Genomic DNA, 21773 nt, shown 5'->3' on the forward strand with positions numbered 1-21773 from the left:
CCGAAGGTCAGATAAGTGTCAATTTTAGGCAGTCTCATGGAGGGTTTCTCTCAGAGTTTCAGTAAGTTACTTCATGCAATTCTCTGCTGCTCTCATTCCACAGTACTGCTCTCACACTAGCTGGTGTTAAGCAGCAGCAAAACGTTCACCGGTTCCTGGACCTTCAACCATGGGTGCTATATTTAAACCTCAGCTGTGCACTATGTCAAACGATGCCAGTCTGCTCGGAGAAAGTCATCCAGGTCAGTGTGATGTCTAAGGTCAGGAGGAATGCGCAGCAATGCCACACATTTAATGACCAATTCTCTGACTGATCATAATCCCCCTTGCCTGCACAATGCTGTAGAATATGACAACCTATCTGTGCTAAAAGACAAGGCAAGGCAGAGCTACTGTGAGCATTCACGTCGGTACAAAGTGAGTGACTGCTCCTGCAAGAAAAGTAGCCAGGTAGCAGCACTGCAATGTAAGATGTCGGCAAGTTCCAACAGTTCAGTATTTCAATACTGAACTGTATCAGAAGTAGTCCCAAATGTGCCCTGGATACTGTGGTGAGGCTAGTGCCTTGCTAATGCCGCTAATGCCAACCTGTGTGATGGAGGGTATAGGCAGTCACTGCCCACAGAGAATGCCATCAAGTTTTAGGGAATGCTGGCAAAATAGACATCTGGAACCAGCAAGTTGCAGACATCAGGTACCTGCTCAGACTTTCATATTGGGAACTGTTGCCATCTAGTTTCGCCCCACTGCCTGAAACAGTGGCAAACTGCGTATGAATGTGGTGAGATCTACCTATATGTATTAATATCTTGCTGTTCGAACCTTGAGTGGCAAATTGGACTTCTTTTCCACAACGTCAAAATTCAGATCCTCCTTTTTGTCATGTTTTACCAAATGACCCATCACTACCTATGTCTTCAGGGCAGGGAAGGTGACCAAATGCTTGGTCAAAGCTAGGAGAGATTTTAAGGAGTGACTTAAAATAAGAGAGGGGTAGCAAGAAAGCAAAGAGAATTCCAGAGTTTAGGACCCAGGCAGCCAAAGATATGCCTGGAATGGGGAGGTCAAGGAAGCTTGTTACGCAGTTGTTATGTAAAGGCCACTCACACTCATCCAATTGATCATTTAATTAAATTCATTGAAAACAAAAAGCGTAGCAGTTAAGGTTCAAATAAAGGTTCAAGATAGAGACTGACAACAGCAAACTCATCAGGACCATTCTTTGGTTACATAGTGAGAGAGACAAACTGAAGGAAATCAGCATTAGTTGGCAAATGGTGATGGGGAAATTGATGGAATTGAAGGTTGATAAATCCCCAGGGTCTGAATCTACATCCTAGAGTGCTTAAGGAAAAGGTCTTAAAAACAGTGGATACATTGATAGTCACCTTCCAAGATTCCATAGACTCTGGAACAGTTCCTACATATTGGACAGTAGCTAACATAACCCCTATACTTAATGGGGGTTGGGTGTAGAGAGAAAACCTGTGAATTGTACACCAGTCAACCTGATGGCAGAAGTAGGGAAAATGCTGGAGTCCATTATTAAAGATTTATAGCCGAGCACTTGGTAAGCAGTGGCAGAATTAGACAGTGAACATAGGTTTATGAAAGGGAAACAAATCAACTGGAATTCTTCATTGATTTAACTGGTAAAAGTTGACTGGGGGCGCAAATAGATGTAGTTGATTTGGACTTTCAGAAGGCTTTTAACAAGGTCCATCCTATGAGATTAATGTGTAAACTTAAAGCACGTGGGACATGGGTAGTGAATGAGATAGATAGAAAACTGGTTGACAGAGGAACAAAAACGGTAGGAATAAGCAGTAGTTTTTCCAAATGACAGGCAGCGACTATTGGGATACTGCAGGGAGCAGTGCTTGGATCCCTCACAATATATAGTAGTGATTTGAAAGAGGGAGCTAAATGTAATATCTCCAAATTTTCAGAATACACAAAGCTGGGTGGGAGAGTGAGCTGTGAGCGGGGTGCAGACATGCTTCAGTGTGATTTGGATAGGCTGAGTGAGTGGGCAAATGCATGGAAGATGTAGTATAATGTCAATAAAGGTGAGGTCATCCACTTTGGTACTTCAGTTTCAATGGAATGAAGAGAAGGGAGTAAGCAAGAGGATATATTGAGGCCCAGCAACGAGAGGGGAGGGATAGTTTAACAGCTGCAACTTCAAGGGTCTGCTGTTTTGGTGGTGGTGGGAAGGAAAAAAAAAAAATCAAACAGGGACATCACAGGAAATTGGTGTGTTGATAAGTCTGTGATTTTAAAAGGTGTATTTTCTTTGGAAGGGTTTAACTGAAAAAACAAGAATAACTGAAAGTCAGTGTAAATATAAACAAGTAAGCTAAATTAGCATAAGGAAAGTTCACTGTATTCTTAAAAAGCGAGTCACTAAGGGGCTTGGGGGAAATCACGGCATCAGAACTCACACCTGTAATATATTCCTCCTGTGCAATGTGGCCAATCTTAGAATCTTCAACTGTCCCCAGTGACGACATATACAGGAATTGCATCCATAAGACCACAAGAAATAGGACCAGGAGTAGGCCGTTTGACTCTTTGAGGCTGCTCCCCCATTCAATAGGATCATGGCTGATCAGATATTCCTCAAGTCCACTTTCCGGCCCTTTCCCCATTACCCTGGATTCCCCTACTAATCAAAAATCTACCTCAGCCTTATATATATACACACACAAGGACTCTGCCCCCACACCTCTCTGTGGCAAAGAGTTCCAAAGGCACTTGACCCTCGGAAGAAATCCCTCCTTATTTCAGTCTTAAACAGACACCCCTTTATTCTGAGGCTACGCCCTCTTTGTGTCCAACTGCAGCTACTGGCGAATCGCATTTCAGGGCTGCAGGTGGAGCATCCGTGACGTTGAACATGTCGTGGATAGCACATTCAGTGAAGTAGTCACGTCACAGCTGAAGTCTGAATAGGCAGATAGGGCACAAGTGAGCACCAGGCAAGTACAGAAAGACAGATAATGCGAAAAATCCTCTGTGGCCATCCTTCTTTCTAACAGATATGCCATTTTGGATATTGTTGGGGTAGATAACTGTGCAGGGGAATGCAGTGGGAACAAACTTCATGGCAGCATGGGAGGGTCTGCTGCAAAACAGGACAGGAAGAAGAACAATACAGGTGTAGTGGTAGGGGATTCAATTGTTAACATTAAGTTAACAGACATCATTTCCACATTCACAGAAGAGACTCCAGGATTGTCTGTTGCCTCCCTGGGCCTGGATTAGGGCAAACAGACATATCTTGGTATCAACAGCAAAGGAAGAAAAAAGGGATGAGATCCTGCGAGCAAAATTCACGGAGCTAGAAAAATGATGAAAAAAAGGACCCGAATGGTAGTATTCTCTGGTGCCATGTATGAGTGAGCATAGAAGTACGAGGTTAGTCCAGATGAATGGAGAGCTAGACAGACGTTCCAGGGAGGGGTGGGTTTCAATTTCTGAGACTGTCCCCAAAAACAATCCAAGTGGGACCTGTACCAGGTAGACCGGTTGTACTTGAACCGGAATGGGTCTGGCATCCTTACAGTGAGGTTTGCAAGTGCTTATGGAGATGGTTTAAACTAATTTGACAGGGATGTGGGATCCAGTAGGGGGAAATGAAAAGCACGTTTGAAAGAGCCAGCAAGTAAATCAAGACGGCATACAAATTATAGGCCATTTAAGGCTCAAGGGAGTTTAGCAAGGTTGGATGGTACCTGTATTTATATTAATGCAAGGAATTTCACAAACAAGCCAGATGAGTGAGGGCACAAATTCAAACATAGGAGTATGATGTCATTGCTGTTACTGAGAATTGGTTGAAAGGGGGTCAGAATTAGCAACTCAATATTCCAGGATACAAGGTTTTCAGGCAAGACAGGGAAGGAGAGAAATCATAATGAGGTTGCAGACTTGCTCGCTGAGCCAGTGTGTCTGATTGCAGACATTTCGTCACCCTGCTAGGTAACATAGTCAGTGTGCCTCCAGTGAAGCGTTGGTGTTGTGTCCCGCTTGTTATTTATATGTCTCCGTTTGCTGCTGTGGTTGGTATTACTTCAAGTTCTGTTTTTCAGTGGTTTAACTGGGCAATTAGGGATGGATAATAAATACTAGCCTGGCCAGTGACGCATATATTCTGTCGGTCAATGAATAAATAAAGACACACAGCAATGTGATTGTCTCTTTACTGCACTCTGGCCAATACGGATGGACAATAAATGCTAGCCTAGCCAGCAACGCCCACATCTCGTGAACAAATAAAATAAATTACAAGAGTAGATAAAGGAAATTTCAGAAATATACAAAAAGTAATAACAGTGATATTGGAGGATTTCAACTTCCCCAAGATTAATCTTCTTTTAAACCAGTACACACAAGTCCTGGCAAGTCTGGCGGGGGGGCGGGGGGAGTTCCTGAACTTAATTTTAGATAATGAAATCAGGCAAGTAGTTGAAATATCAGTGGGGGAGCATTTTGCAGACAGCAATCATAACTCCACCAGATTCAAGACTGTTATGGACAAGGACAAAGATGGGCTATAAATCAATGTCCTAAAACTGGGGTGGGTGAGGGGATCCAATTTTAATATAATCAGTTAGAATTTGGCCACAGTGGACAGGAAATAGATACTTTTACATAAATCTGTGTCAGAGCAGTGGGACCCATTCAAGAACGGAATTAGGGACAGATCAGCATGTTCCCAAAAAGACGGAGAGTGGGGCCAACAAATCCAACAACCCTAGAGATAGAAGGATATACTGGATTGGATAAAGAGAAAAACGGAAGCTTGAAAAAAAATCTACAGGGCTGGATGAAATATATCTCAGGGTGTTAAGTGAAGCAAGGGAGGAAATAGCAGGGGTGTTCGTGATAATTTACAATTCCTCTCTGGCCATATGGGAGGTGCCAGAGGACTGGAAGACAGCCAAAGTAGTACTGTTATTCAAGAAGGGAGCAAGGGTGAAAGCAGGAATCTACGGGCCAGTCAGTCTAGCCTCAGTGGTGAAGAAACGACTGCACATAATTTTGAAATAGAATTAATCTGCACTTGGAGAGGCAGGATTTAATCAAGAACAATCGGCATAGTTTTTTTTTAAAAGGGGAGATCATGTCTGACCAACTTGAGGCAAAGGTTTACCAGATGGCTCTGACGTATGAGGAGAGGTTGAATTGGTTAGGATTATATTTTCTGGAGTTCAGAAAAATAAGGGGAATCTCAGAAACTTATAAAATTTTAACAGGACTAGACAGGGTAGGAGCAAAAAAGGTTCCTGATGGTGGGGGAGTCCAGTACCAGTGATCACAATCTGAGGACATGAGGTAAACCACTTAGAAATGAAATGTGAAGAAATTTCTTTACCTAGAGAGTGGTGAGCCTGTAAAATTTGCCAGCATAGAAAGCAATCGAAGCCAAAACGATGTATGATTTCAAGAAGGAGAGGAATATAGTATTTGGGACTAAAGGGATAAAAGGTTATGGGGTCAGAATGGGAACAGGGTACTGAATTAGATGAGCTGCCACGATTATAATTGTGGAACAGACTCAAAGGGCCAAATGGCCTACTCTTGCTCTTATTGTCAATGTTTCTACTTAAAACTACATATATACCCCTAAGGGGCAACAGTTATGGTCGTTAAATACAAGTCACAGTTTACAAAAGGTGTGAACCATAACACAGAGAGCCAGCGAGATGTGTTAAAAAAGCAAAGGACAACAAAGTAATTGAATGGATTGCAAAGAAAATTTTGGAATGGGTATCAAAACTCTCAAAAAGGGTTTTATAGCTGATCTGAACAACAGATAACGGTAACATTGATCCTTTTAAAAACAGATGAAGTCAACACTGTAAATTAAAATCAAGTATGGCAGACTTGTTTTATAATTATTTTGTTCACCTTCATTGTAGAGGATAAATATATTTGACATTCCAGAGAAACTACTATTCAATAAAGACCTGAAACCAATTAAAATTAGTATGAAAAAACATTAAAAACAAACTACACTCAGGCAGTCAACGTGGATTTTTAAGCTCAAGTTTTTAGAACGGCACCTGGACCCTCAATCTTTTTGCATCTCTGCCAACTGAACCACAACGACTCAAAACTGGAGGTAGCTATTACGAGGGGGCATAGTTTTAAAGTGAGTGGAGGTAGATATAGGGGAGACGTCAGACGTAGGTTCTTTACTCAGAGTGGTAGGGGCGTGGAATGCATTGCCGGAGAGGGTAGTGGAGTCGGCCTATTTAGGGGCATTTAAGCGGCAATTAGATGGGCATATAAGTGGCAATTAGATGGGCATATAGATGATAGTATAAAGGTAAGAGTGGAGGTTAGATAGACCTTAGGTTTAGAACAAAGAACAAAGAAAATTACAGCACAGGAACAGACCCTTCGGCCCTTCAAGCCTGCGCCAATCCAGATCCTCTCCCTAAACCTGTCGCCTATTTTCCAAGGATCTGTATCCCTCTGCTCCCTGCCCATTCATGTCTGTCTACATACATCTTAAATGACGCTATCGTGCCCGCCTCTACCACCTCCGCTGGCAATGCGTTCCAGGCACCCACCACCCTCTGCGTAAAGAACTTTAGGATTTAGGGTAAAAGTTTGGCACAACATCGTGGGCCGAAGGGCCTGTGCTGTGCTGTACTGTTCTGTATGCTAAAGCATTAGGCAGGAGAATATTTATTGAGAGAGTTTATATGGATTTCAAGGTGACATTAAGATTCTAAATAAGGCACTAAAATACTAGCTGAAATTAAAAGGAACTGAAAGTCAATTCTTTCTCTTGTTTAGTAGAAGACAAGATGGAAACTGGAGTAATGGGCATGTACTCCAATTGGAAATTGCCCACCTGTGCTCCACATGGATCCCTGCTGGAGCTTTAGTTATTCACCATATTTATCAATGATTTTGATAACAGAATAGTAAGCTATATGTCCAAATTTGCCAATGATATTAACACTGGCAATATAGTAATTATGTAGACAGGAACATAAAATTGGAGACATTGGTTAGTTGATGAGGCAAAATGTTGGCAGATCAATTTCAACATAACCACTCTAATTTTGGAATCAGCAAAGAATATTTACCATTTATTCAATAAATAGAACAATAAAGAAGTGGAAGTTTATCACTTTACAAATGGCAAAAATCTTCTCTTTTAATTCTCACAAAGTTAGATCTTTGGCTGTTCAAATCTGAGAAAGTCTATGCAGATTTTTAACTACATGTGCTGGTTTACACAAATGGATACCCTTATGTTATTCCCTTAACCGTTCCAATTGAACTCCTTTTCCATAGTGAAACTAATTTTATAGCTGACTTCAGTTAGGCTTCCTTAAGCCGAATTCAGAAGTCTTTCATGAAACTTTAAACAAAAACTCACCCATCCTAGCTTTTGCTAAACTAATGGCTTAATTTAATAGTTTTTCCTACTGTTGTAGAATCCTACAATCTAAACAAACTTCCATTTGCTCCCCAAGATGCTTCTAGTCATCTGCTTTCTCACACATACTGCTTTAAAATGAGGGTTCTAAAAAGATACTGGCCTAGTTAAATCACTTTACACAAAATAAAATTGCCACTAGCCCTGAAATCTAACCTTTTAAAAGAAAAAGGTAAGATAAATCAAGAACTGCAGATGCTGGAGTGAGAGATAACAAGGTGTGGAGCTGGAGGAACACAGCAGGCCAGGAAGCATCAGAGGAGCAGGAAAGTTGACGTTTTGGGTTAGGACCCTCCTTCAGAAAATGAAAACATAAATCACACCCCTTTGGTCACAATAATAGAACAGTCTTGAAGGGTTGAACAGATTCTAGGTTTTTGAGAACGTACCTTAATTGACTGACAGAAGAATATTTTTTATCTTGGACAACCACTTTGTGTAGTTCCAGCAATAGCTCATGAACTTTTGCCTCATTTCTTGCTTTGAACTCCTGGATGTTTTTTGTTGTCAGTTCTAAAAGCTTCATGTTAGTATGGAAAAGCCTGCAGGCATAACACGTGGCCATTGCTGTTTCCATCTTGTCTCCTGTGAGTACCCAAACGCACATACCTGCAGAGCGCAAGGCTTCAACTGTTTCTGCAGCTTGGTCTTGGAGTCTTTTCATAGGGGAAAGAAATAAAGCAAAGCAATTAGAATTCTCTTTTAAGGATGTTTTTGAACAAAAAGTCAAGAAGCAGTCTGTTAGACAGTCTTCTTCCCAAAATTACTAGGTGTGTTTACCAAAACATTAAGTTGAATTTTACATTTTTTTGGCTAAGTGCGAGTTGCATCAAGTTTTTAAAGGATTCTTGCCATGACGCCCAGCAAGTTTACTTGCTGTATCTTACCAAATGTGCCTCGTTTACTACCCAGCCTGTCCCTACTGTGTCCCTCATGTCAGATTTGATCTCCATCTTATCTCATGCCTTATCTGGGACAAATTACCATTACTGGCATGGCTCAGATTTGGGACAGGTGCGCCTGATACCCGTTATCCTTAAAAATCTGTTGTGCAACCAGACAAGTGCTGTCAGTACAAAGCTGAGCCATGCATGGTTCCTGACATTTACCCTATACACGGTGGGTAGGGCTAACTGTCACACAATATTGCAGGCAGGGTCTAGACCCTGTTGAATGTGGCGGTGCAAACATGGGACTTCCTCTTCCCCCAGAACCAGCAATGGGGGTTAAAACACCACATTATGCCACCCAGGTTAGTGCAGTCTCAATTTTCAGTGGAAATGCCCAGCAATGCTCTTTTTCACTCCACCAGCAGAACTGTCAACATCTTCCTTCCCTTACCTCTCTGCTACTGGACACCCCACACCCGACCAAACCAAGATTCATGCTGCATCACTCTCACTATTACTTGTAACATCTCTCCTACTTGCTCACACATCCAAAATCCAATGCCATTAACCCTGTATGGATCCAAGCTATGCCTGCCTCTTCGTAAGATATGTGGAGCAGCAGGCCCTCTTCCATGGTTAGACTGGCACTATCTCTCACCTCTTCCTGTGCTAAATTGGTGACTGTACCAGCGATGCCTCGTGCTCCCATGAGGAGCTTGAACAGTTCATCGACGTTACTGACACCTTTCACCCCAAACTCAAATTCACCTGGGCTATCTCTGAAACCTCCCTCCCCTTCCTGGACTTCTCCATCGCCACCTCCAATAACTGTCTCAGCACCAACATCTGTTTCAAACCCATCGACTTCCACAGTTACCTTGACTGTAATGTGGAGGTGTTGGATAGGAGTGGACGAGGGTGGAAATCACATGACACCAGATTATAGTCCAACAGGTTTAGTTGAAAACACAAGCTTTTGGAGTCTTACTCCTTCTTCAGGCGTTAGTGAGAGATCAAAGGGTAGCACCACTGATGAGGATGTACTAAACAAATATATTAATAGATATAAACATACATATACATATTAATCAATTAAAACCCATCAGATTAAAGATTTAGCAACATCTTAGGTTTGTTTAGTACATCCTCATCAGTGGTGTGACCCTTTGATCTTTTATGTATAAATTCTGTGCCTGATATTACTTCTCTCACTAGCACCTGAAGGAGGAGTAAGACTCCGAAAGCTTTTACTTTCAAATAAAGCTGTTGGACTATAACGCAGTACCTTGACTACATCTCCTTTCACCCAATCTTCTGCAAGAATGCGAAACCTTACTCCCAATTCCTCCGCCTCCACTGCACCTGCTCCCAAGATGGAGTTCCGTTCCTGGACATCCCAGACGTTTCCCTACTTCAAGGACCGCAACTGCTCCCCTCCGTCGATTCATAACGCCCTCAACTGCATCTCTTGCATTTCCCACACTTCTGCCCTCAAAACCCCTCCCCCCAACAACAACCAGGACAGAGTCCCTCTGGTCCTCACATACATACCGCCAACTTCCGCATCCAGCACATCATCCTCCGCCACTTCCGCCACCTACAATCTGACCCCACAACCAAAGAGATATTTCTCTCCACACCCTTATCTGCCTTCCGTAGGGACTGCTCACTCTGCGACTCCCTCATCCGCTCCACACTCCCCACCAACCCCACCACACACCCGGCACCTTTCCCTGCAACCGCAGGAGGAGCTACACCTGCCCCTACACCTCCCCTCTCACCTTTGTCCAAAGGCCCCAGACAATCTTTCCAAATATGACAGGGATTCACCTGTATATCCTCCAACCTGGTCTACTGTATCCATCGTTTCCAATGCGGTCTCCTCTTTTTTGGTGAGACCAAGCATAGATTCAGTGACCAGTTTGCAGCATATCTGTGCTCTGTACGCTATAATCAATAGTGTCTTCCGGTTGCCAACCATTTTAACTTGCCTTCCCATTCCCTCGGTGACATGTCCGTCCTGGGCCTCCTCCAGTGTCACAATGATGTCACACGCAAACTGGAGGAGCAACACCTCATATTCCCCCTCGGGAACTTACAGCCAGATAGCCTCAAAATGTAGAGACAACAAAGGTGCAGAGCTGGATAAACACAGCAGGCTAAGCAGCATCATAGGAGCAGAAAGGCTGACGTTTCGGGCAATTCACCAGTTTCAAAATCTCCCCACCCTCCGGCCTCATCCCATGTCCAATCCTCCCTCTCATCTCTGCCTCCTTGACCTGACACATCCTGTCCATCTTCCTTCTTACCTATCCACCCCACCCTTCCCACTGACCAATCTCCACTAGCCACTACCTGCATCCACCTATCACCATCCCACCCACCTTCCCCCAGCCCCAACTCCCTCCCTCTATTTATTTCTGCGCCCTATTCCCCGCCTCCCCAGTCCTGGTCAAGGTGCAAACCCGAAACATCGACTTTCCTCCGATACTTCCGGACCTGTTGTGTTCCTCCAGCTCCACACTGTTGACTCTGACTCCAGCATCTGCAGTCCTTGCTATCTCCTGCCCTCTGTGCTGCCTACTCACTTACACAAGACACCTCCCCACCTGCACCAGAAGTATGATCTGTACCATTCAACTTCCTCTTCCATTGTAATTGCCTCTCTCCTTCCAAGAGGATAGCAGCAGCCAATTGAGAAGAAAAAGAGTCAAGGTTGCCCTATATTTGGCTCCTCACCCCTTAAGAGGAGATGATTCTGACTTTGACTGCCCTGAACTGCTAAGTGACCATGTCCAAGCCCTGGACTGGTAATAGAGGCTGCCCTTAACTTACTGTGCTGGGACTCCCTGATCAAAGGCTATCACTCTTGATTTGACTCTAGGCTTGCAGAAGACTATGACAAGCTTCTCGTCTTTGGATCTTTACAAAATAGCAAGGCAAGACAGAAGTAATATCGGTCTGGTATCTCTTGCTAAGGGGACAAAGTGTACAAAAGCAAGGCAGATAGTGCCAAAGTATTCGGAGTCTTTGAGCAAACAGCCCAGAGAAGCAGCCTGGTCAAGTCCACAAACCGGGTGTGTCCCCTCGAGCACAGTGTTATTACAGTAGCACTGCAATTACAGCTGCCAGTACAGCACAAAAGTGTAGAAGCATCTGGTAAGTGGATCAGAAATGTGCCAAGAGGGTTATTAGAGGCTGGCACATGTCAGATGCCAATGTCTCTGGACATGGGTGCATGTGGTTCGTGGCTATGGAACCTGGCCTGAGATGCTGGTCTGCAGTATCCAACATGGAGGTCTTTTGGAGCAAGTAACGAACTGATGTAAGTCAGGGCAGGTACCTGGCAACATGTTGTGATTTCTCAATATCTAGTTTGTAAAATAGGAAACTGAATATCAATGAGCTGAGTAGGGCTATGAACAAGGTGTTTAACAAGCCATAATCCTCTTCGTCTTAGCACTTTGTTAAAGAATAAAAGACTGAGTGAGATGCTCCCATTTCGACATAGATCTCACTGGACTTCTCATCCAATTCTGCCACAAACCTCTCCATAGCCTACCCAATTGTTCAGACCCCAATAAGATCCTCCCATTGAGTTTAAATTTTACTTTGGCCGGTTTTCAAATAAAAACGATTAAAACAGCTTTTTCGCTGCCACCCAGACCAGACAGGCACAATTCATTTATGTAACAGAAACAGCTGGAAACACTCAGGTGGTCAAGGCAGTGTCTGTGGAAAGAAGATGTAGGTAAATGTTTCAGGTCATTGATAATTCATCAGAATTAGCTGACAAGCAGTCGTCCATTTGAAACATTAGCACTCCTTTCCTTGCACCAGAGACGTTTCTGGTAACAGTCAAGGTCAGGCATTTTCGGTTTTCCTTTGGGTTTCTAAGCATCTACAGCAAATTTAATTTTATCTCCTAACATAGGTTTATTTACGAAAAATTCAGATACCAAGGATATGAGTAGATAGAAAGTTGTCAATAATTGTGTTGAGAACTGGGAAGTGAGTATTCGCAATGATGTAACCTGCTACCTGGCTTTGTGGCTATAACTACATTAAGGTTGATTACAAATTTCCTTCTACAGACGTCATTATTGACACTTGATACTTCATCAGACACCCTGAGTGAATTTAGAAACTTTTGGCTTTCCCCTGGTGTTTAGTCATGTTAAATCAATTTCTGATTCTGCAACCCTAAACCTATCACATATCAAGAGTACAAACATTTTAATATACCCAGTTCCTAACATGGGCCTGAGTTTCTTTTACAAAATAAATTTTTGAATGGAGATGTCTATTATGTTACTTTGATTTTACATGTCATCTTTAACGTAAAAATAGAATAATGTTGCAAATAGAGAAATAGAAACTTTGCAAATAAGCAGCTCTGTTTCATGCAAGAGGTTCAAATACAATGCTTTTGAATACTATCAGCAATAATTTTCTAGATTTTTTTGAAATATTGGATTTTACAGTACTAATTTTCCACATAATAGCAAAGCAACAGGACATTCTGACTGTTCATCAGTGCCGTGCTCCATGAATACTGCTCCCAGCTAGGAGACTGCTCATTTAAAAAGTTAAAATGTTAGCTGCTGGAAATACGAGAAGTTTTGACGAAAGCACATATGCTATTGAACCATCCACATGGTTTTTATTTCTGCATTAACAGAAATGAGATGTTTCATGTGTGTGCACACTTCAAGTCAAAGAGAATATATCAAAACACCTGCAACCCGATTACAGACTGTTGTTTGATCTGATGTCTAATTACAGAACAGTGTTTTTATTTCTGCTCCAGCAAACAGTGGTGTATCTTGCACATGAGTGACAACACTGGCTGGGAGAAAGTTAGTTGTTGCCATCCTGGGAGACTTCTAATACAGAAGGTATTAAGAACAGTTTTAATCATTTTGGCAATATGTGAAACCTGGCCTCTGTATAGTTATAATTATAAATTTTGTAAAGGACTCATTTCTTCTGCCCATGTCCTTTGAAACAGGACTTCATCAGGTCATTTGGTTTTCATAATTTTGTGAAACAGCAATGGTATCACGACTACTTCAGAAGGACAATAAACACATTATAAAGGTAAGGTAGAAGATTCAAAATTGACGATCGAGAGTTATAAAAGGTCAGATCAGACTGGTCTACCTCCAACATTCTAACTAAAAACACCATTGAGGAGATAATTTTAAAGTATGAGTTTAACTTTACAATAAACAACATTTGAATCATGGGTTAATTTACGTAGCACACAATTTGTAAGAAACAGGCATGTTATTGAACTGCAATCCAAATTCCTTGATCAAAAATAAGAACAACTGCAAATGTTAGCAACATCCATGTGTGGTGCTTGAGCATTAGGGATGCTGGTGAGCTCCACAGGTTATTTAGTGTCTTATCTTGACAGTGGGGAAATGATAAAAAGAGGCAAGTTATAGTTCTCCTGGTCAAGCTGGGTGCAGAGCAAAACAAAAGTCATCATTCAATCACCAATTTCTATCACTCAGCTATGTATTGCATTGATAAAATATGTATTCTAATAAGACCTCTATGACAACAGATTGGCTGCTTATCCAGAATATTATACTGTAACACAATTTAAGAGCAAATAGAGGCTTACTTGTCTTCAACAGCTGTTGCACCAATTAAATGTAAATCGATTTCAATCTTTTCATAAACTTCTGCCAACTTTTTGTCTCTATCCTTCAGGGTCATTTTAGCTTCCTGAAGCTGTGCGCTGATCTGGTCATATTCATCTTGAGTGAGTTCTTTGTATGCGACACAGAGTGTCCTCAAACCATCCTAGTCATATGGAATTACAGCATAAAACATGCAGGAATGATTTATTTCTCCCTGTCAGTCTTACATAAATACCAAATTGTGTTACCTCGCACAAAAAATTTAAAATATCTCAATCAAAGAACCTTGGTCAGTTTAAAGTATGTAAAACAGAGAAAAAAAGTCACATTATTTCTTATTTAACAAAAATCTGTACCTTTTGAGGAAGACTATTATTATTATTAACAATTAAATCAGTAATGGATATCAAACAAATAGTACAAGTTCACATTTTTTTCCATCCTAAAATACATTCAATTTTTTTGTCATTGCCAGTAAACGTCAGCATGAGATACTGTAACAGCAAACTTAAAAAGTTAAGAAAGTTGTTCATATTCAGTTTCTGAACATAAAATTTCTTTCAGTGGTAAAAATCATAGAATAATACAGCACAGGAGGCAGCCATTCAGTCCATCATGTCTGTGCCAGTTTTTGAAAGAACTATCAAAAAAGTTCCACTCCCCAGCTGTGACCCATTGCCCTATTTTTTTTTCCCCCTTTAAGCAGTCATCAATTTTCCTTAGCAGGGTAGTCATGTTTTCAAATTTGTTTTTCTCCAAATGCAAGAGGATACTTTAGCAGAAGGCAAGAGGATAATTTAAATCATGCAAGAAAGGTAACACATCAGCAATATTTTCAGAATAACCTTCAACTGTAACCAACGTGATTTTTCCTTCATGTTGCATCATCAGTGTTCGTGTGAGGTTGGATAGGCTTTGGAAGATTCAACTATGTGCTTCTTTGGTTTTACTTTTGCCCGTTTTGTTACAAAAACAACTTCACTATCTGAAACACCAAAAAGAACTGTGGATATTGGAAACACAAACACAAACAGAAACTGCTGGAAAAAGCTGAGTATGTCTGGCAGCACGTGTGGAGAGAAAGCCGTGTTAATGTTTTGGGTCCAGTTCTGAAGAGTAACTGGATCCGAAAGGTTAACTCTGCTTTCTCTTCACAGATGCTGCCATAACTGCTGAGCTTTTCCGGCAATTTCTGTTTTTATTTCACTATCTGCCCTTCAAGCCACTTGTTAAATTCACAACTGAAAACAAAGTTGAAGAAAATTAAGGGAGATTAACAAATAGCACCTTGAAAGCTCCTCGACAGAGCGTTACACAACAGTTCCCATCCCCCCCATTCCTCTACCACCCACAGCACAAAACATGAAACTGAAATACGTTCATATATGTACAAAAATAAGGATTATTTGCAAAGCTACCTCACAGGCTAACGTTCAAATGGACTACATAAACACATCTGACCTTACCACAGCACTGCACTCTACATGCAGTCTTATTTCTTCCTGTTTTCCAGCATTCACTTTTGGAAAAATTGAAGAGTCTGCTCCTTTACAGAAAAGGAAAATTCTCCCTATTATATCAGGAGACAAAATTATATGTCATAAAAATAGGTAAAAGTTAGGATTTTATATACAACAGATTTTAATACATGTTGACTGTTATTTAATGAAGTTACACCATACCCAAGTATTTTTCTAATTTGCAATTTTATATCATGCTTTCTTGGAGTACATGTAAATCCACTTTCTTTTTTTTAACAAACTATTTTCCTTAACAAAAAGGACACACTACCTGAATTCTCTTTCACAATTACACTCATACGTCGACGAACAGGGTCAAAGCTAAGAACCTGCAGAAGTTCATACCTGGAACCAAAACAGAACACATTCTATTTGTTTATTTAAAAAAAATTTAGGCAACAAAGATTGATATGCAAATTCACTGAATTATACCAAAGTCAGTCCACAGGAAAAAATGGACAATCACAGGCCACTTAATAAAGATCAATTCACAGGTTAAATTCATTGCTACTTTTTTTTCCTTTGTGTTTCAGATTGTTCATGTCCCCCTGAACAGAATCCTAGAATGATACGGCAATAACAGGAGGGCGGACATTCACTGCCAGTTCTTTGGAAAATCCATCCAATTAGTCCCATACCCTGGAATTGTATCCACATTGTTGCTGGAATGATCATACAACTTTTTTTAGGACCTGAGGTCTAATGCAATCCTCCAGGTCACAGATATCATCTCTGTATTTGGTGTTGATGACTTTCAATTCTTAATTCCCTCAGAAATCCAGCTTGCATCCTCTCTGGAGCAGATGGTTTCTTGATTTACAATATTGCCAACCTCTATTTTCATTCTATCCAATATCTATATCACAGATTCCTTCATTATGACCTTGGCCACATCCTGTATCATGATGATCGATGCAACACATCGGTTTAGCACACTAGCCACATCTTCTGCCACTGCAAAATTATTGTCATACCATAATACAAGGGAACAAAATAAAAACAGTGGAGTCAAGATATAAAATTGAGGAGTGCTCAGTTCTAGGAGAGAGTAGTGTGAGCTTTTCAGAACATAATAATTAGAAGGAGCAGGGAATTTGTTCCTTTAAGCCTGCACCACCATTAAAGGAGGTCATGGTTTTTGATTTCATTCCATCTTCAACGTCCAAAAATCTGTTGATTTTTATCTCAAAACGTACTCAACAACTGAGAATCCAGTGTATAGCTGAGAAAATTCTAAAGATTCAAAGGCGAAGAAATGCAATACCTCAGACCTAAGTGGCTGATCTCTTATTCTGACACTGTGACCTCATATTCCAGATTCCCCAGGTCGGGGATGCATTTTCTCAGCATCTACCTCGTTAATTTTCTTAAAAACCTGGCGCTTCAATTATCTCCTCATTCATTCTTCTAGTAACACAAGAAACAGATGGTATTGCAACAAGACATGCCTTTTCTCAATTTGAAATAATTTATGATTTCTAAACACTGATGCCAACTGAATAGAAACCACAAAACGCTGTGGTACTTTCCAAATTTTTACTTTTCGGTTTTTTGGCAATCACTGAGAATTGCAGATCTGAGAACTCTCCAAAAGTACAGCTACCAAGAACAACCCACCTTTCAGTTGATTGCCCTTACACACTTATGAATCACAACTAGCAATGGAACAATGTTTTTTTTGAGAGAGAAATAAAAAGGAGGGAAGCTTACTGCTCAACAAGTTAAAAAATACCTACTGGGACCTTTTGTTTTAGTTTTTATGTCTGATGTGTCATGTACTCCAAACAGCACGAGACAAAATAAAGCTCCTTATTCATTTAACATTGTTCTGAATCTGTGATATTTCAACTTCCAAATTAATATGCTACAAGCATATCAATGGGCAAGTTTTTCATAATGTCTTCTGGTTACAAAAGTATACAATACAGAAGCAGCCCTTTGGCACATCAAGCCTACATTCCCAAAGCTACACTAAATTCTCATTTACTGTTAAAATATCTTGGAATCATGAATTTTAATGTGATGTGAGCCAAATTAGAACCATAAAATAGCAATCTGCATATACAAATTTCAAAAATCCTTCTGATAACAATTAAGACAAAAAAAATGAACATGCTGGGAATGATATATCCCCACTTTGAGACTCAGATTTTACTGGGCCCACGGGACCACATTTAAAGTTTAAATCCATACAGCCATTAATCTGTAGCCATCTAAAAGGCACTAACACAGTTGCAAATCTTGGTTTTCAGATTTATGACTTCACAACCAACAAAGCAGAAGACCATAAGACATTGGAACAGGAGTAGTCTGTTAAGGCCCTCCAGCCTGCTCAACCATTCAATAGGATCATGGCTGATCTGACATTCCTCACGTCCACTTTTCTGCCCTTTTCCCCGTACCCCCGAGTCCCCTATTGACCAAGAGCCTATCTCAGCCTTAAATATACACAAGGAATCTGCCCCCACAGTTCTGTGGCAAGGCATTCCAAAGACTCATAACACTCAAAGAAGAAATTCCTCCTCATCTCAGCCTTAAACTAAGGCCTTTAATTCTGAGACTGAGACCTTCTGGTCTTAAACTCTTCCATGAAGGGAAACATCCTCTCAGCAGTTATCCTGTTAAGTCTCATTAAGAATCCTATACATTTCAATGAGATCAACTCTTATTCTTCTAAACTCCAGTGGGTAGAGTCCCAACCTGTTTAGCCTTTGCTCATAAGGCAATCCCTCCAGGGATCTTCCTAGTAAACCTATTCTGACTGTCTCCAAAAAAAGAAATGGGCCTTTCCTTAAGGGGACAAAAAACTGCTCACAGTAATTTTAGACATGGTCTCATCAGGACCTTGTACAGTTGTAGTAATAAGGGCCAACATTCCTTTAGCCTTCCTGCTTACCTGCTATACTTATGTGCCAGCTTTCTGTGTTTTGTGCATAAGTCCCCCCAAGTCCCTTTGCGTTGCAGCTTTCTGCAGATTTTCTCCATTTAAATAATATTTTGTTCTTTTGTTCTCCCTTCAAAATGAACAACTTTGCATTTTCCATTTGCCAACATTTTGCTTACTTACCAAGACGGCGCAACATCGTGGGCCAAAGGGCCTGTACTATGCTGTACTATTCTATGTTCTACTTAGGCTATTGAGAACAAACCTTTTATTAAAGCCTCTAAACTTTGGAAACTTCAAATAAGTGAACAAAGAAAGCATATAACCTTGAATAAAAGTGAATTTCCTCAGCTTTAAAAGGGCTGGAAGCACTGTTTGAGAAGGTTTTAAAAGACACTATACTCTAATACATGTTATTAATAATTAGTGCTCAAATGCGATCACAAGAATATAGAAGTGACAGAATAATAAGGCTCACACCAAGACATTGTGTCATCAATAGAGTAGAAAATACAACAAGATAAAAAACAAAAGCTGCAGGTCTTACATCTCAATTTCTGTTTCTCTATTTTGTATTTTCATCCAGTTGTTTTCCGTTCCTTGAAAGGTGAAGCCCAATCTGACAGGAAAAATAAATGTTTAGGTTTAGATTTACCACTTATCCCCATAATGCTTTCTAGTTTACTGCACATAATAGAGAACAAAATTTAAAAAAAACTGAAATATCAAAAAAGGTTGGCCTGTTAGGCACCAAAAAAATTTCAAATCCTACCACTGTTTTTGTAACGATTGATTGCAACACATATAGTCTATTAACTACATGACTACACCAATGTAATAATTAAAGTGACAGTAAAGTCCCCATGGTCCTACTGGACTACAGGGCTACTCTCAGAGACTGGTGGTGGTTTAACCTGAGGTTCACCACACCTCAGGCAAGAGAGAGGTTGAGAAAGAGAATCCATCATAGTAACCTCAGCAAGTGCAGGAATTGAACTCATGCTGTTGGTGTCACTCAACATCACAAACTAGCCAAGCAGCCAGGAGGTAATTAATCCCAAAATGTAACAATTATTACACCAAGCACTTATTTGAACCGCAAACCAAAACTATTTAAAAGTTGTCCACTTTAATCATTTTTAACCAATAAAAAATCTCACCATCAGACTGCCAGTGCACTTTTTAAGCAATGATAAAAGTGGCAGCGAATGCAGAGATCTGGTGCACAAAACATGTGGGGTAACAGACCAGAATTAAGGTCCTAATGTCAAAATGCAGGAACTAAGCTTTTAGTTACTTATCAAATGCCAAGACCCAAGTACTTGATTAAAGTCACTGAAGTAATACGAGCTGTTTTTCTACATGTGTTTTTCTTACTACACAAAAAGATATTTTGAAAATGCAGCAAACACAGCAGAAAGGAGCAGTGATAAAAAGATGACTGCATGTACCCTCAATGCAATCGAGACAATGTTCTAATGGCGGTGATTACAAGAAAATGAGAAGGAATAAAGGTTGAACAGACTTGCAAATCTAACACGCTGAACTCCAGTTTATTCTTCCTTAAGAACAAACACAAGGGAGAGCGCTTGATTTTCTTTGTATTCTTACCATTATTTCTTTAATTGAGATATCCATACTCTAAATAAAAACAACAGACACCACGCCCTTTTGAAAATAGTTTGATTCTTACTTTTTAGCACCTTGTACCAAAGCAACTTCATCTGGAGATGATGAGATATATGTACACAGGCCCCCTTGCTGCTTTAATAGACCATCTACTTTGTCTTCTTCTTTTACTTGAACAGTGTGGCATAGGCATAGAGCACGAAGAAACAGCTCCTCTTTTTCCTGAAAGCACAGTAAGAAATGCCGCCAAAATGAAATTTAAAATAACATGCAAGCCCAAGTTAAAAGAAAAAAACGACAGTTTTAAAGTAATTTTAAATGGCTCAATGAATTGCTACTACACAAATTACCTCATGATGTGGACGTGCCAGTGTTGGAATGGGGTGGACAAGGTCAGAAATCACACGACACCGGGTTATAGTTCAATAGGTTTATTTAAAAAAAAAACAAACACAAGCTTTTGGAGCCTCGCTCCTTCTTCAGTTGTTTATGAGAAAGGTGGTATCAAACACAGAATTTGTAAGTAAAAGATCAAAGGATCACACCACTGATGAGGATATATTAAACAAACCAAAGATGCTTTTAAAACTTTAATCAGTTAGAAGATTTGAACTGATTAATATGTATATGTAAATCCCTGAAGTCCTTTCAATTCACTGCCCTGAGAAAACTAAAGGTTTTATTAGTGTAAAGAAGAGGTAACATTTTAGGTCAGGCAATGCATGTGTGAGGTATTGTTTAGAATCTGTGTTTTGGTTTGGAGTCAGACTGGTTTTATTTTTAAAGTAAGAATTTATAAAATGCCACATTGACTGACTGTCTATAAATTGTGTGCTTTTTGAACAAAATGAAATGTATCTGCAAATACAAATTCACTCCATAGATTCACACGTGTGCGGGCATGTGCACATGCGCGAGAGGGGGGTAAAAGTGTGTGTGCACGCGCATGCATGTATAGTGTGGTGAGGTCACCTACAGCGTAACATGAACCCAAGAACCCGGTTGAGGCCGTCCTCATGGGTACCGAACTTGGCTATCAGCCTCTGCTCAACGACTCTGCGCTGTTGTGTATCCCGAAGTCCGCCTTGGAGGACGTTTACCCGAAGATCCGAGGCCGAACGTCTTTGACCAAATTGCTTCAAGTAAATCGCTCAAAGCATTCACCAAAAATTTACAGGACTATGAGAGAAAAACTAATTCGACAACTTTCAAAAAGCCAGCACAGGCACATTGACTCAAGTAGCCTCTTTCTGTACTGTATCATTCGACGGTTTTATCTTTCGTTTCCGTACTCATTTCCAAATCATAATCTTTTTGCCTTGTACCACATTACTGGTGAAATTTAATTATTCTGCCCCATCATAGACTGTTCCAATTTGTTTTTTCCTAGCTTGTTTTTCCTGCCTTTCTCTTGGTTTAGAAACTCTTCACCTCAAACATCTTCCATTTCCGATTAAAGTTTATCTATCTGAAACAGCAACTTTTTACAAAAGTCGTCTGACCGGTTGAGTACTTCCAACACTTTGAAACTGAAATAAAAACAAAGTTAGCTCCCACACATTGTTTATGCTGTTTCTTTCCTGTAACTCGCATGTTTTCAGACTAATTCTGCTCCAAGCAGAGCTAAGCATCTTGCACAATCATGAACACCACAATTATCTAGCGGGCACCTGAATCAACTTGCCAATAAAAAATACTCACAGCTGAACAGAATCATTTGTTCACAAAGAA

General features: G+C 40.5%; 1 protein-coding gene across 1 annotated transcript in view; it reads right to left on the reverse strand.

Annotated features, from left to right (window-relative positions):
• Nucleotides 1–21773, reverse strand: part of LOC109911981 (phospholipid-transporting ATPase IG-like) — a 129036-nt gene that overhangs the window by 52830 nt on the left and 54433 nt on the right. The window contains exons 14-19 of the mRNA XM_048605257.1: nucleotides 20107–20264; nucleotides 18961–19032; nucleotides 15801–15874; nucleotides 15476–15579; nucleotides 13991–14172; nucleotides 7855–8121 (exon numbers count right to left, since the gene is read on the reverse strand). Of these exons, the coding sequence (XP_048461214.1) occupies nucleotides 7855–8121; nucleotides 13991–14172; nucleotides 15476–15579; nucleotides 15801–15874; nucleotides 18961–19032; nucleotides 20107–20264 (857 nt within the window). The remainder of the gene's footprint in view (nucleotides 1–7854; nucleotides 8122–13990; nucleotides 14173–15475; nucleotides 15580–15800; nucleotides 15875–18960; nucleotides 19033–20106; nucleotides 20265–21773) is intronic.

The sequence above is a fragment of the Rhincodon typus genome, chromosome 14 (genome assembly GCF_021869965.1).
Source record: "Rhincodon typus isolate 14 chromosome 14, sRhiTyp1.1, whole genome shotgun sequence".
In the NCBI taxonomy this organism is placed as follows: domain Eukaryota; kingdom Metazoa; phylum Chordata; class Chondrichthyes; order Orectolobiformes; family Rhincodontidae; genus Rhincodon; species Rhincodon typus.